General features: G+C 60.0%; 1 protein-coding gene across 4 annotated transcripts in view; it reads right to left on the bottom strand.

Annotated features, from left to right (window-relative positions):
* Positions 1-13,232, bottom strand: part of LOC137347803 (tetratricopeptide repeat protein 28-like) — a 492,214-nt gene that overhangs the window by 406,319 nt on the left and 72,663 nt on the right. For all 4 annotated transcript variants that reach the window (XM_068012797.1, XM_068012799.1, XM_068012800.1 and 1 more), the window contains exons 10-11: positions 2,940-3,102; positions 2,241-2,407 (exon numbers count right to left, since the gene is read on the bottom strand). In XM_068012797.1, coding sequence (XP_067868898.1) covers positions 2,241-2,407; positions 2,940-3,102 — 330 coding nt within the window. The remainder of the gene's footprint in view (positions 1-2,240; positions 2,408-2,939; positions 3,103-13,232) is intronic.

The following is a 13,232-nucleotide window of genomic DNA, read 5'->3' as shown; positions in this document are numbered from 1 at the left end:
TCACTGACCCAGACACACGTTCCCAGTCTGTGTAGTCAGGCTACGCTCACTTACCCAGACACACGTTCACAGTCTGTGTAGTCAGGCTTCACTCACTGATCCAGACACACGTTCCCAGTCTGTGTAGTCAGGCTACGCTCACTTACGCAGACACACGATCCCAGTCTGTGTAGTCAGGCTACACTCAATGACCCAGACACACGTTCACAGTCTGTGTAGTCAGGCTACGCTCACTGACGCAGACACACGTTCCCAGTCTGTGTAGTCAGGCTACACTCACTGACCCAGACACACGTTCCCCGTCTGTGTAGTCACGCTACACTCAATGACCCAGACACACGTTCACAGTCTGTGTAGTCAGGCTACACTCACTGACCCAGACACACGTTCCCAGTCTGTGTAGTCAGGCTACGCTCACTTACCCAGACACACGTTCACAGTCTGTGTAGTCAGGCTACACTCAATGACCCAGACACACGTTCACAGTCTGTGTAGTCAGGCTACGCTCACTGACGCAGACACACGTTCCCAGTCTGTGTAGTCAGGCTACACTCACTGACCCAGACACACGTTCCCCGTCTGTGTAGTCACGCTACACTCAATGACCCAGACACACGTTCACAGTCTGTGTAGTCAGGCTACACTCACTGACCCAGACACACGTTCCCAGTCTCTGTCGTCAGGCTACACTCACTGACCCAGACACACGTTCACAGTCTGTGTAGTCAGGCTACACTCAATGACCCAGACACACGTTCACAGTCTGTGTAGTCAGGCTTCACTCACTGATCCAGACACACGTTCCCAGTCTGTGTAGTCAGGCTACACTCAATGACCCAGACACACGTTCCCAGTCTGTGTAGTCAGGCTACACTCACTGACCCAGACACACGTTCCCAGTCTGTGTAGTCAGGCTACACTCACTGACCCAGACACACGTTCCCAGTCTGTGTAGTCAGGCTACACTCACTGATCCAGACACACGTTCCCAGTCTGTGTAGTCAGGCTACACTCAATGACCCAGACACACGTTCACAGTCTGTGTAGTCAGGCTACGCTCACTGACGCAGACACACGTTCCCAGTCTGTGTAGTCAGGCTACACTCACTGACCAAGACACACGTTCCCCGTCTGTGTAGTCACGCTACACTCAATGACCCAGACACACGTTCACAGTCTGTGTAGTCAGGCTACACTCACTGACCCAGACACACGTTCCCAGTCTCTGTCGTCAGGCTACACTCACTGACCCAGACACACGTTCACAGTCTGTGTAGTCAGGCTACACTCAATGACCCAGACACACGTTCACAGTCTGTGTAGTCAGGCTTCACTCACTGATCCAGACACACGTTCCCAGTCTGTGTAGTCAGGCTACACTCAATGACCCAGACACACGTTCCCAGTCTGTGTAGTCAGGCTACACTCACTGACCCAGACACACGTTCCCAGTCTGTGTAGTCAGGCTACACTCACTGACCCAGACACACGTTCCCAGTCTGTGTAGTCAGGCTACACTCACTGACCCAGACACACGTTCCCAGTCTGTGTAGTCAGGCTACACTCACTGACCCAGACACACGTTCCCAGTCTGTGTAGTCAGGCTACACTCACTGATCCAGACACACGTTCCCCGTCTGTGTAGTCAGGCTTCACTCACTGATCCAGACACACGTTCCCCGTCTGTGTAGTCAGGCTACACTCACTGATCCCGACACACGTTCCCCGTCTGTGTAGTCAGGCTACACTCACTGATCCCGACACATGTTCCCAGTCTGTGTAGTCAGGCTTCACTCACTGATCCAGACACACGTTCCCAGTCTGTGTAGTCAGGCTACACTCACTTACGCAGACACACGTTCCCGGTCTCTGTAGTTAGGCTACACTCACTGACCCAGACACACGTTCACAGTCTGTGTAGTCAGGCTACACTCACTGACCCAGACACACGTTCCCAGTATTTGTAGTCAGGCTACGCTCACTTACCCAGACACACATTCCCAGTCTGTGTAGTCAGGCTACACTTACAAAGTCAGACACAGTCCTAGTCCGAGGACAAATCTCCCTTAGAAGCTTCATCATTTCCAGTTTGTATTGAATATTTAATTAGAATGAGGGCGTAAGGCACTCTACATTCACACGGTTCTCTAAACAAAAATCATCAAGGTCACTCATGTCTCAGCAATGCCATTACAGGGCTAGGTTGAGGGCAGCTACATAGCTTCCATTCAGATACTTGCCTGTTTGAATGGAGGAATGATGTATGGGGATCTGGCAACAATTGTGTTAGTGGATGTACGGGCGACAAGGTGACTCACAGTGTCCATGAGTCCCAGCTTCTGTAGCCCACACAGCTCCTGGTGGGACCCACCCATATGTTCCAGCATAGCCATAGTTGAAACTGCACCTAAGACATAGAGAGAAGGAAGAATCCTGGTGAATTGGGAATACTGGAAAGACTTGATTCTGATTAAGTAGCTTTAAAGCTGGCAGGACACTGTGGAAAACTCCCCTGCTCTTCTTTGAAATAATGCTGTAGGATTTTTTACATCCACCTCAGAGGGCATACACGGTCTCGGTTTAATGTCTGATCATAAGACAGTGCCACCGACAGTGGAGCACTCGGGGAGTGCTGGGAGCTGGGATGTCAACCTCGATTATGGGCTCAAGTCCCTGGAGTGAGACTTGAATCAAAACCTTCTGATTCAGAGGCGAGAGTTCAACCACTCAGCCAAAACTAGCACCTAATTTCTCCTGAATGTGTTTGTCTCCTTTACAGAGAAAGAGATTTGATTCCCTGTAGGAATTATCAGCAATGTTCAAGAGTGTGATGGCAAATTCTGGATTCTTTAAGCCTAACATTGCAAATTGTTGAAATGTGTCTCATTAAATGGTGTCTGAATGAACGTATTGGGCTGCTGCTCAGAGGAATCAATTACCTGATCGTACAGTCGCTCCTAACCTACTGTCTGCCTTGTTCTTAACGTGATCTTCAATTAGGTTTGACACAATTTCAATCGCGAACAGGGATGGTGTGAGGGTAACACAAAATCTCTCTCCAAGCTTCTTATTCTTGAAATCTGACAGGCTTGCAAAGGGAATCTGGGATTAGAAAAGATTTCATCAGATTGAGGGGGAAAGAAGGAGAAGGGTTAGAGAAGAGCGAAAAAGGTGACATTAACCTTTGTTCAAGGGAACCGCAGCAAATTACAGATGACCTGATAGGTACAGCAGCATATGCAACATGGCAAGACTGATAGGTACAGTAGCAAGGGCACCATACCAAAGGGCTTCCGAAGGGTGCAGTGTGCACAATTCAACAAGTTTAACTGAGTAGTTACCATTACTAGCTGACACTGTGCTTTTTAGAAAAGTGGTTCAGTGAGAACAGTAGCATAGTGGTAATGTTACTGGATTAGTAACCCAGAGGCCTGGGCTACTGCTCCAAAGACATGAGTCATACCATGACAGCTGGGACAATTTAAATTCAATTAATTCAATAAATCTGAAATAAAAAGCTAATCTCGTTAATGGTGACAATGAAACTACCGAATTGTCGTTTACAAACCCACCTGGTTCACTAATACCCTTTAGGTAAGGAAATCTGGTCTGGCCTACATGTGACTCCAGACCCACAGCAATATGCATGGCTATTAACTGCCTTCTGAAATGGCCTAGCAAGATACTCAGTTGTATCAAACCACTATAGAAAAGTCAAATAGGAATAAAACTGGACAGACCATTGGCATCGACCTAGGCACTGGAAACAACTGTACTTCATCCTGCAAAGTCCTACTTGCTAACAACATTGGGAGAGCTGTCCCACAGACTAGTCAAACAGACATGCTCACAGAATCATACTGTTCAACGAATAAACCAGAGTCTGGACATTGGTTGAATGGTAGGCAGGACACTCAGAAAGGTCATCAACCTGAAACGTTAACTCCGTTTTTCCGCCCACAGATGCTGCCTCACCGCTTGTTCCCGGCCTCGCCGCTTCCCCACTTAACCAATCGCACTCCGCCTTGCCACTTCAGCCGCTCGCTTGCTGCTTCCCCCCTCGACGGATCGGTCCCCGTCGCACCGCCGGAGAAGCAACGGGGCATGAGGTGCCGAGGGGTAATGGGAAGATACGGGGAGCAAGGCACCGAGAGGGGGGAAACAGCGAGGTCGGGAGCAAGTGGCCGGTGGGGAGGTGGGGGTGGGAGGGAAGTGGAGAGCGAGTGGCTGAGGGGAGGCAGTGATGAGGCAGGGGGCAAGCAGTGAGCAGCCGGACGCGGGAGGCAATGATGAGGCGGGGAGCAAGCGGTGAGCAGACGGACATGGGAGGCAGCGATGAGGCGGGGAGCAAGCGCTGAGCAGCCGGACGCGGGAGGCAGCGATGAGGCGGGGAGCAAGCGGTGAGCAGACGGACATGGGAGGCAACTATGAGGCGGGGAGCAAGCGGTGAGCAGCCGGACGTGGGAGGCAGCAATGAGGCAGGGGGCAAGCAGTGAGCAGCAGGACGCAGGAGGCAATGATGAGGCGGGGAGCAAGCGCTGAGCAGCCGGACATGGGAGGCAGCGATGAGCAGATGGACATGGGAGGCAGCGATGAGGCGGGGAGCAAGCGTTGAGCAGACAGATGCGGGAGGCAGCGATGAGGCGGGGAGCAAGCGGTGAGCAGACGGACATGGGAGGCAGTGATGAAGCGGGGAGCAAGCGGTGAGACGGACGTGGGAGGCAATGACGAGGCGGGGAGCAAGCAGTGAGCAGACGGACGCGGGAGGCAGCGATGAGGCGCGGAGCAAGCGGTGAGCAGACGGACATGGGAGGCAGCGATGAGCAGACGGACATGGGAGGCAGCGATGAGGCGACGGACACGGGAGGCAGCGATGAGGCAGGGTGCAAGCGGTGAGCAGACGGACATGGGAGGCAGCGATGAGCAGACGGACATGGGAGGCAGCCATGAGCAGACGGACATGGGAGGCAGCCATGAGCAGACGGACATGGGAGGCAGCCATGAGCAGACGGACATGGGAGGCAGTGATGAGGCGGGGAGCAAGCGCTGAGCAGACGGACGCGGGAGGCAGTGATGAGGCGGGGAGCAAGCGGTGAGCAGACGGACATGGGAGGCAGTGATGAAGCGGGGAGCAAGCGGTGAGCAGACGGACATGGGAGGCAGCGATGAGCAGACGGACATGGGAGGCAGCGATGAGGCGACGGACATGGGAGGCAGCGATGAGGCGACGGACATGGGAGGCAGCGATGAGGCGACGGACATGGGAGGCAGCGATGAGGCGACGGACATGGGAGGCAGCGATGAGGCGACGGACATGGGAGGCAGCGATGAGGCGACGGACATGGGAGGCAGCGATGAGGCGGGGAGCAAGCGGTGAGCAGACGGACATGGGAGGCAGCGATGAGCAGACGGACATGGGAGGCAGCGATGAGCAGACGGACATGGGAGGCAGCGATGAGCAGACGGACATGGGAGGCAGCGATGAGCAGACGGACATGGGAGGCAGCCATGAGCAGACGGACATGGGAGGCAGCGATGAGGCGACGGACATGGGAGGCAGCGATGAGGCGACGGACATGGGAGGCAGCGATGAGGCGACGGACATGGGAGGCAGCGATGAGGCGGGGAGCAAGCGGTGAGCAGACGGACATGGGAGGCAGCGATGAGCAGACGGACATGGGAGGCAGCCATGAGCAGACGGACATGGGAGGCAGCCATGAGCAGACGGACATGGGAGGCAGCCATGAGCAGACGGACATGGGAGGCAGCCATGAGCAGACGGACATGGGAGGCAGCCATGAGCAGACGGACATGGGAGGCAGCCATGAGCAGACGGACATGGGAGGCAGCCATGAGCAGACGGACATGGGAGGCAGCCATGAGCAGACGGACATGGGAGGCAGCCATGAGCAGACGGACATGGGAGGCAGCCATGAGCAGACGGACATGGGAGGCAGCCATGAGCAGACGGACATGGGAGGCAGCCATGAGCAGACGGACATGGGAGGCAGCCATGAGCAGACGGACATGGGAGGCAGCCATGAGCAGACGGACATGGGAGGCAGCCATGAGCAGACGGACATGGGAGGCAGCCATGAGCAGACGGACATGGGAGGCAGCCATGAGCAGACGGACATGGGAGGCAGCCATGAGCAGACGGACATGGGAGGCAGCCATGAGCAGACGGACATGGGAGGCAGCCATGAGCAGACGGACATGGGAGGCAGTGATGAGGCGGGGAGCAAGCGCTGAGCAGACGGACGCGGGAGGCAGTGATGAGGCGGGGAGCAAGCGGTGAGCAGACGGACATGGGAGGCAGTGATGAAGCGGGGAGCAAGCGTTGAGCAGACGGACATGGGAGGCAGCGGTGAGCAGACGGACATGGGAGGCAGCGATGAGGCGGGGAGCAAGCGCTGAGCAGACGGACGCGGGAGGCAGTGATGAGGCGGGGAGCAAGCGGTGAGCAGACGGACATGGGAGGCAGCGGTGAGCAGACGTATATGGGAGGCAGTGATGAAGCGGGCAGCAAGCATTGAGCAGACGGACATGGGAGGCAGCGGTGAGCAGACGGACATGGGAGGCAGTGATGAAGCGGGGAGCAAGCGGTGAGCAGACGGACATGGGAGGCAGCGATGAGGCGGGGGCCAAGTGGTGAGCAGACAGACGTGGGAGGCAGCGATGAGGCGGGGGTCAAGTGGTGAGACGGGCGCGGGAGGCAGCGAAGAGGAGAGGAGCAAGCGGTGAGACGGACGTGGGAGGCAATGACGAGGCGGGGAGCAAGCGGTGAGCAGACGGACGCGGGAGGCAGCGATGAGCAGACGGACATGGGAGGCAGCGATGAGGCGACGGACATGGGAGGCAGCGATGAGGCGACGGACATGGGAGGCAGCGATGAGGCGACGGACATGGGAGGCAGCGATGAGGCGACGGACATGGGAGGCAGCGATGAGGCGACGGACATGGGAGGCAGCGATGAGGCGGGGAGCAAGCGGTGAGCAGACGGACATGGGAGGCAGCGATGAGCAGACGGACATGGGAGGCAGCGATGAGCAGACGGACATGGGAGGCAGCGATGAGCAGACGGACATGGGAGGCAGCGATGAGCAGACGGACATGGGAGGCAGCCATGAGCAGACGGACATGGGAGGCAGCGATGAGGCGACGGACATGGGAGGCAGCGATGAGGCGACGGACATGGGAGGCAGCGATGAGGCGACGGACATGGGAGGCAGCGATGAGGCGGGGAGCAAGCGGTGAGCAGACGGACATGGGAGGCAGCGATGAGCAGACGGACATGGGAGGCAGCCATGAGCAGACGGACATGGGAGGCAGCCATGAGCAGACGGACATGGGAGGCAGCCATGAGCAGACGGACATGGGAGGCAGCCATGAGCAGACGGACATGGGAGGCAGCCATGAGCAGACGGACATGGGAGGCAGCCATGAGCAGACGGACATGGGAGGCAGCCATGAGCAGACGGACATGGGAGGCAGCCATGAGCAGACGGACATGGGAGGCAGCCATGAGCAGACGGACATGGGAGGCAGCCATGAGCAGACGGACATGGGAGGCAGCCATGAGCAGACGGACATGGGAGGCAGCCATGAGCAGACGGACATGGGAGGCAGCCATGAGCAGACGGACATGGGAGGCAGCCATGAGCAGACGGACATGGGAGGCAGCCATGAGCAGACGGACATGGGAGGCAGCCATGAGCAGACGGACATGGGAGGCAGCCATGAGCAGACGGACATGGGAGGCAGCCATGAGCAGACGGACATGGGAGGCAGCCATGAGCAGACGGACATGGGAGGCAGTGATGAGGCGGGGAGCAAGCGCTGAGCAGACGGACGCGGGAGGCAGTGATGAGGCGGGGAGCAAGCGGTGAGCAGACGGACATGGGAGGCAGTGATGAAGCGGGGAGCAAGCGTTGAGCAGACGGACATGGGAGGCAGCGGTGAGCAGACGGACATGGGAGGCAGCGATGAGGCGGGGAGCAAGCGCTGAGCAGACGGACGCGGGAGGCAGTGATGAGGCGGGGAGCAAGCGGTGAGCAGACGGACATGGGAGGCAGCGGTGAGCAGACGTATATGGGAGGCAGTGATGAAGCGGGCAGCAAGCATTGAGCAGACGGACATGGGAGGCAGCGGTGAGCAGACGGACATGGGAGGCAGTGATGAAGCGGGGAGCAAGCGGTGAGCAGACGGACATGGGAGGCAGCGATGAGGCGGGGGCCAAGTGGTGAGCAGACAGACGTGGGAGGCAGCGATGAGGCGGGGGTCAAGTGGTGAGACGGGCGCGGGAGGCAGCGAAGAGGAGAGGAGCAAGCGGTGAGACGGACGTGGGAGGCAATGACGAGGCGGGGAGCAAGCGGTGAGCAGACGGACGCGGGAGGCAATGATGAGGCGGGGAGCAAGCGGTGAGCAGACGGACATGGGAGGCAGCGATGAGGCGGGGAGCAAGCGTTGAGCAGACGGACGCGGGAGGCAGTGATGAGCAGACGGATATGGGAGGCAGTGATGAAGCGGGGAGCAAGCGTTGAGCAGACGGACATGGGAGGCAGCGATGAGGCGGGGAGCAAGCGTTGAGCAGACGGACGCGGGAGGCAGTGATGAGGCGGGGAGCAAGTGGTGAGCAGACGGACGCGGAGGCAGTGATGAGGCGGGGAGCAAGCGGTGAGCAGACGGACATGGGAGGCAGTGATGAAGTGGGGAGCAAGCGTTGAGCAGACGGACATGGGAGGCAGCGGTGAGCAGACTGACATGGGGGGCAGCGATGAGCAGATGGACATGGGAGGCAGCGATGAGGCGGGGAGCAAGCGTTGAGCAGACAGATGCGGGAGACAGCGATGAGGCGGGGAGCAAGCGGTGAGCAGACGGACATGGGAGGCAGTGATGAAGCGGGGAGCAAGCGGTGAGACGGACGTGGGAGGCAATGACGAGGCGGGGAGCAAGCAGTGAGCAGACGGACGCGGGAGGCAGCGATGAGGCGCGGAGCAAGCGGTGAGCAGACGGACATGGGAGGCAGCGATGAGCAGACGGACATGGGAGGCAGCGATGAGGCGACGGACATGGGAGGCAGCGATGAGGCAGGGTGCAAGCGATGAGCAGACGGACATGGGAGGCAGCCATGAGCAGACGGACATGGGAGGCAGCCATGAGCAGACGGACATGGGAGGCAGCCATGAGCAGACGGACATGGGAGGCAGCCATGAGCAGACGGACATGGGAGGCAGTGATGAGGCGGGGAGCAAGCGCTGAGCAGACGGACGCGGGAGGCAGTGATGAGGCGGGGTGCAAGCGGTGAGCAGACGGACATGGGAGGCAGTGATGAAGCGGGGAGCAAGCGGTGAGCAGACGGACATGGGAGGCAGCGATGAGCAGACGGACATGGGAGGCAGCGATGAGGCGACGGACATGGGAGGCAGCGATGAGGCGACGGACATGGGAGGCAGCGATGAGGCGACGGACATGGGAGGCAGCGATGAGGCGACGGACATGGGAGGCAGCGATGAGGCGGGGAGCAAGCGGTGAGCAGACGGACATGGGAGGCAGCGATGAGCAGACGGACATGGGAGGCAGCCATGAGCAGACGGACATGGGAGGCAGCCATGAGCAGACGGACATGGGAGGCAGCCATGAGCAGACGGACATGGGAGGCAGCCATGAGCAGACGGACATGGGAGGCAGCCATGAGCAGACGGACATGGGAGGCAGCCATGAGCAGACGGACATGGGAGGCAGCCATGAGCAGACGGACATGGGAGGCAGCCATGAGCAGACGGACATGGGAGGCAGCCATGAGCAGACGGACATGGGAGGCAGCCATGAGCAGACGGACATGGGAGGCAGCCATGAGCAGACGGACATGGGAGGCAGCCATGAGCAGACGGACATGGGAGGCAGCCATGAGCAGACGGACATGGGAGGCAGCCATGAGCAGACGGACATGGGAGGCAGCCATGAGCAGACGGACATGGGAGGCAGCCATGAGCAGACGGACATGGGAGGCAGCCATGAGCAGACGGACATGGGAGGCAGCCATGAGCAGACGGACATGGGAGGCAGCCATGAGCAGACGGACATGGGAGGCAGCCATGAGCAGACGGACATGGGAGGCAGCCATGAGCAGACGGACATGGGAGGCAGCCATGAGCAGACGGACATGGGAGGCAGCCATGAGCAGACGGACATGGGAGGCAGCCATGAGCAGACGGACATGGGAGGCAGCCATGAGCAGACGGACATGGGAGGCAGCCATGAGCAGACGGACATGGGAGGCAGCCATGAGCAGACGGACATGGGAGGCAGCCATGAGCAGACGGACATGGGAGGCAGTGATGAGGCGGGGAGCAAGCGCTGAGCAGACGGACGCGGGAGGCAGTGATGAGGCGGGGAGCAAGCGGTGAGCAGACGGACATGGGAGGCAGTGATGAAGCGGGGAGCAAGCGTTGAGCAGACGGACATGGGAGGCAGCGGTGAGCAGACGGACATGGGAGGCAGCGATGAGGCGGGGAGCAAGCGCTGAGCAGACGGACGCGGGAGGCAGTGATGAGGCGGGGAGCAAGCGGTGAGCAGACGGACATGGGAGGCAGCGGTGAGCAGACGGACATGGGAGGCAGTGATGAAGCGGGCAGCAAGCATTGAGCAGACGGACATGGGAGGCAGCGGTGAGCAGACGGACATGGGAGGCAGTGATGAAGCGGGGAGCAAGCGGTGAGCAGACGGACATGGGAGGCAGCGATGAGGCGGGGGCCAAGTGGTGAGCAGACAGACGTGGGAGGCAGCGATGAGGCGGGGGTCAAGTGGTGAGACGGGCGCGGGAGGCAGCGAAGAGGAGAGGAGCAAGCGGTGAGACGGACGTGGGAGGCAATGACGAGGCGGGGAGCAAGCGGTGAGCAGACGGACGCGGGAGGCAATGATGAGGCGGGGAGCAAGCGGTGAGCAGACGGACATGGGAGGCAGCGATGAGGCGGGGAGCAAGCGTTGAGCAGACGGACGCGGGAGGCAGTGATGAGCAGACGGATATGGGAGGCAGTGATGAAGCGGGGAGCAAGCGTTGAGCAGACGGACATGGGAGGCAGCGATGAGGCGGGGAGCAAGCGTTGAGCAGACGGACGCGGGAGGCAGTGATGAGGCGGGGAGCAAGTGGTGAGCAGACGGACGCGGAGGCAGTGATGAGGCGGGGAGCAAGCGGTGAGCAGACGGACATGGGAGGCAGTGATGAAGTGGGGAGCAAGCGTTGAGCAGACGGACATGGGAGGCAGCGGTGAGCAGACTGACATGGGGGGCAGCGATGAAGCGGGGAGCAAGCGGTGAGCAGACGGACATGGGAGGCAGTGATGAGGCGGGGAGCAAGCGGTGAGCAGACGGACATGGGAGGCAGTGATGAGGCGGGGAGCAAGCAGTGAGCAGACGGACATGGGAGGCAGCGATGAGGCGGGGATCAAGTGGTGAGCTGACGGACGTGGGAGGCAGCGATGAGGCGGGGGTCAAGTGGTGAGCAGACGGAAGTGGGGGGCAGCGATGAGGCGGGGAGCAGCGATGAGGCGAGGAGCAAGCGGTGAGCAGACGGACATGGGAGGCAGTGATGAGGCGGGGGTCAAGTGGTGAGCAGACAGACGCGGGAGGCAGCGATGAGGCGAGTAGCAAGCGGTGAGCAGCAAGCGGTGAGCAGACGGACATGGGAGGCATCGATGAGGCGGGGAGCAAGCAGTGAGCAGACGGACGTGGGAGGCAGTGATGAGGCGGGGAGCAAGCGGTGAGCAGACGGACATGGGAGGCAGCGATGAACAGACGGACATGGGAGGCAGCGATGAGCAGACGGACATGGGAGGCAGCCATGAGCAGACGGACATGGGAGGCAGCCATGAGCAGACGGACATGGGAGGCAGCCATGAGCAGACGGACATGGGAGGCAGTGATGAGGCGGGGAGCAAGCGCTGAGCAGACGGACGCGGGAGGCAGTGATGAGGCGGGGAGCAAGCGGTGAGCAGACGGACATGGGAGGCAGCGGTGAGCAGACGGACATGGGAGGCAGCGATGATGCGGGGAGCAAGCAGTGAGCAGACGGACATGGGAGGCAGCGTGAGGCGGGGAGCAAGCGGTGAGCAGACGGACATGGGAGGCAGTGATGATGCGGGGTGCAAGCGGTGAGCAGACGGACATGGGAGGCAGTGATGAAGCGGGGTGCAAGCGGTGAGCAGACGGACATGGGAGGCAGTGATGAAGCGGGGAGCAAGCGGTGAGCAGACGGACATGGGAGGCAGCGATGAGCAGACGGACATGGGAGGCAGCGATGAGGCGACGGACATGGGAGGCAGCGATGAGGCGACGGACATGGGAGGCAGCGATGAGGCGACGGACATGGGAGGCAGCGATGAGGCGACGGACATGGGAGGCAGCGATGAGGCGACGGACATGGGAGGCAGCGATGAGGCGGGGAGCAAGCGGTGAGCAGACGGACATGGGAGGCAGCGATGAGCAGACGGACATGGGAGGCAGCGATGAGCAGACGGACATGGGAGGCAGCCATGAGCAGACGGACATGGGAGGCAGCCATGAGCAGACGGACATGGGAGGCAACCATGAGCAGACGGACATGGGAGGCAGCCATGAGCAGACGGACATGGAAGGCAGCCATGAGCAGACGGACATGGGAGGCAGCCATGAGCAGACGGACATGGGAGGCAGCCATGAGCAGACGGACATGGGAGGCAGTGATGAGGCGGGGAGCAAGCGCTGAGCAGACGGACGCGGGAGGCAGTGATGAGGCGGGGAGCAAGCGGTGAGCAGACGGACATGGGAGGCAGTGATGAAGCGGGGAGCAAGCGTTGAGCAGACGGACATGGGAGGCAGCGGTGAGCAGACGGACATGGGAGGCAGCGATGAGGCGGGGAACAAGCGCTGAGCAGACGGACGCGGGAGGCAGTGATGAGGCGGGGAGCAAGCGGTGAGCAGACGGACATGGGAGGCAGCGGTGAGCAGACGGACATGGGAGGCAGTGATGAAGCGGGGAGCAAGCATTGAGCAGACGGACATGGGAGGCAGCGGTGAGCAGACGGACATGGGAGGCAGTGATGAAGCGGGGAGCAAGCGGTGAGCAGACGGACATGGGAGGCAGTGATGAGGCGGGGGCCAAGTGGTGAGCAGACAGACGTGGGAGGCAGCGATGAGGCGGGGGTCAAGTGGTGAGACGGGCGCGGGAGGCAGCGAAGAGGAGAGGAGCAAGC

Source organism: Heterodontus francisci, chromosome 32 (genome assembly GCF_036365525.1).
Source record: "Heterodontus francisci isolate sHetFra1 chromosome 32, sHetFra1.hap1, whole genome shotgun sequence".
In the NCBI taxonomy this organism is placed as follows: domain Eukaryota; kingdom Metazoa; phylum Chordata; class Chondrichthyes; order Heterodontiformes; family Heterodontidae; genus Heterodontus; species Heterodontus francisci.
Note: the sequence above shows the minus strand (reverse complement) of the source record. Positions and strands in the feature narration are given on the sequence as shown.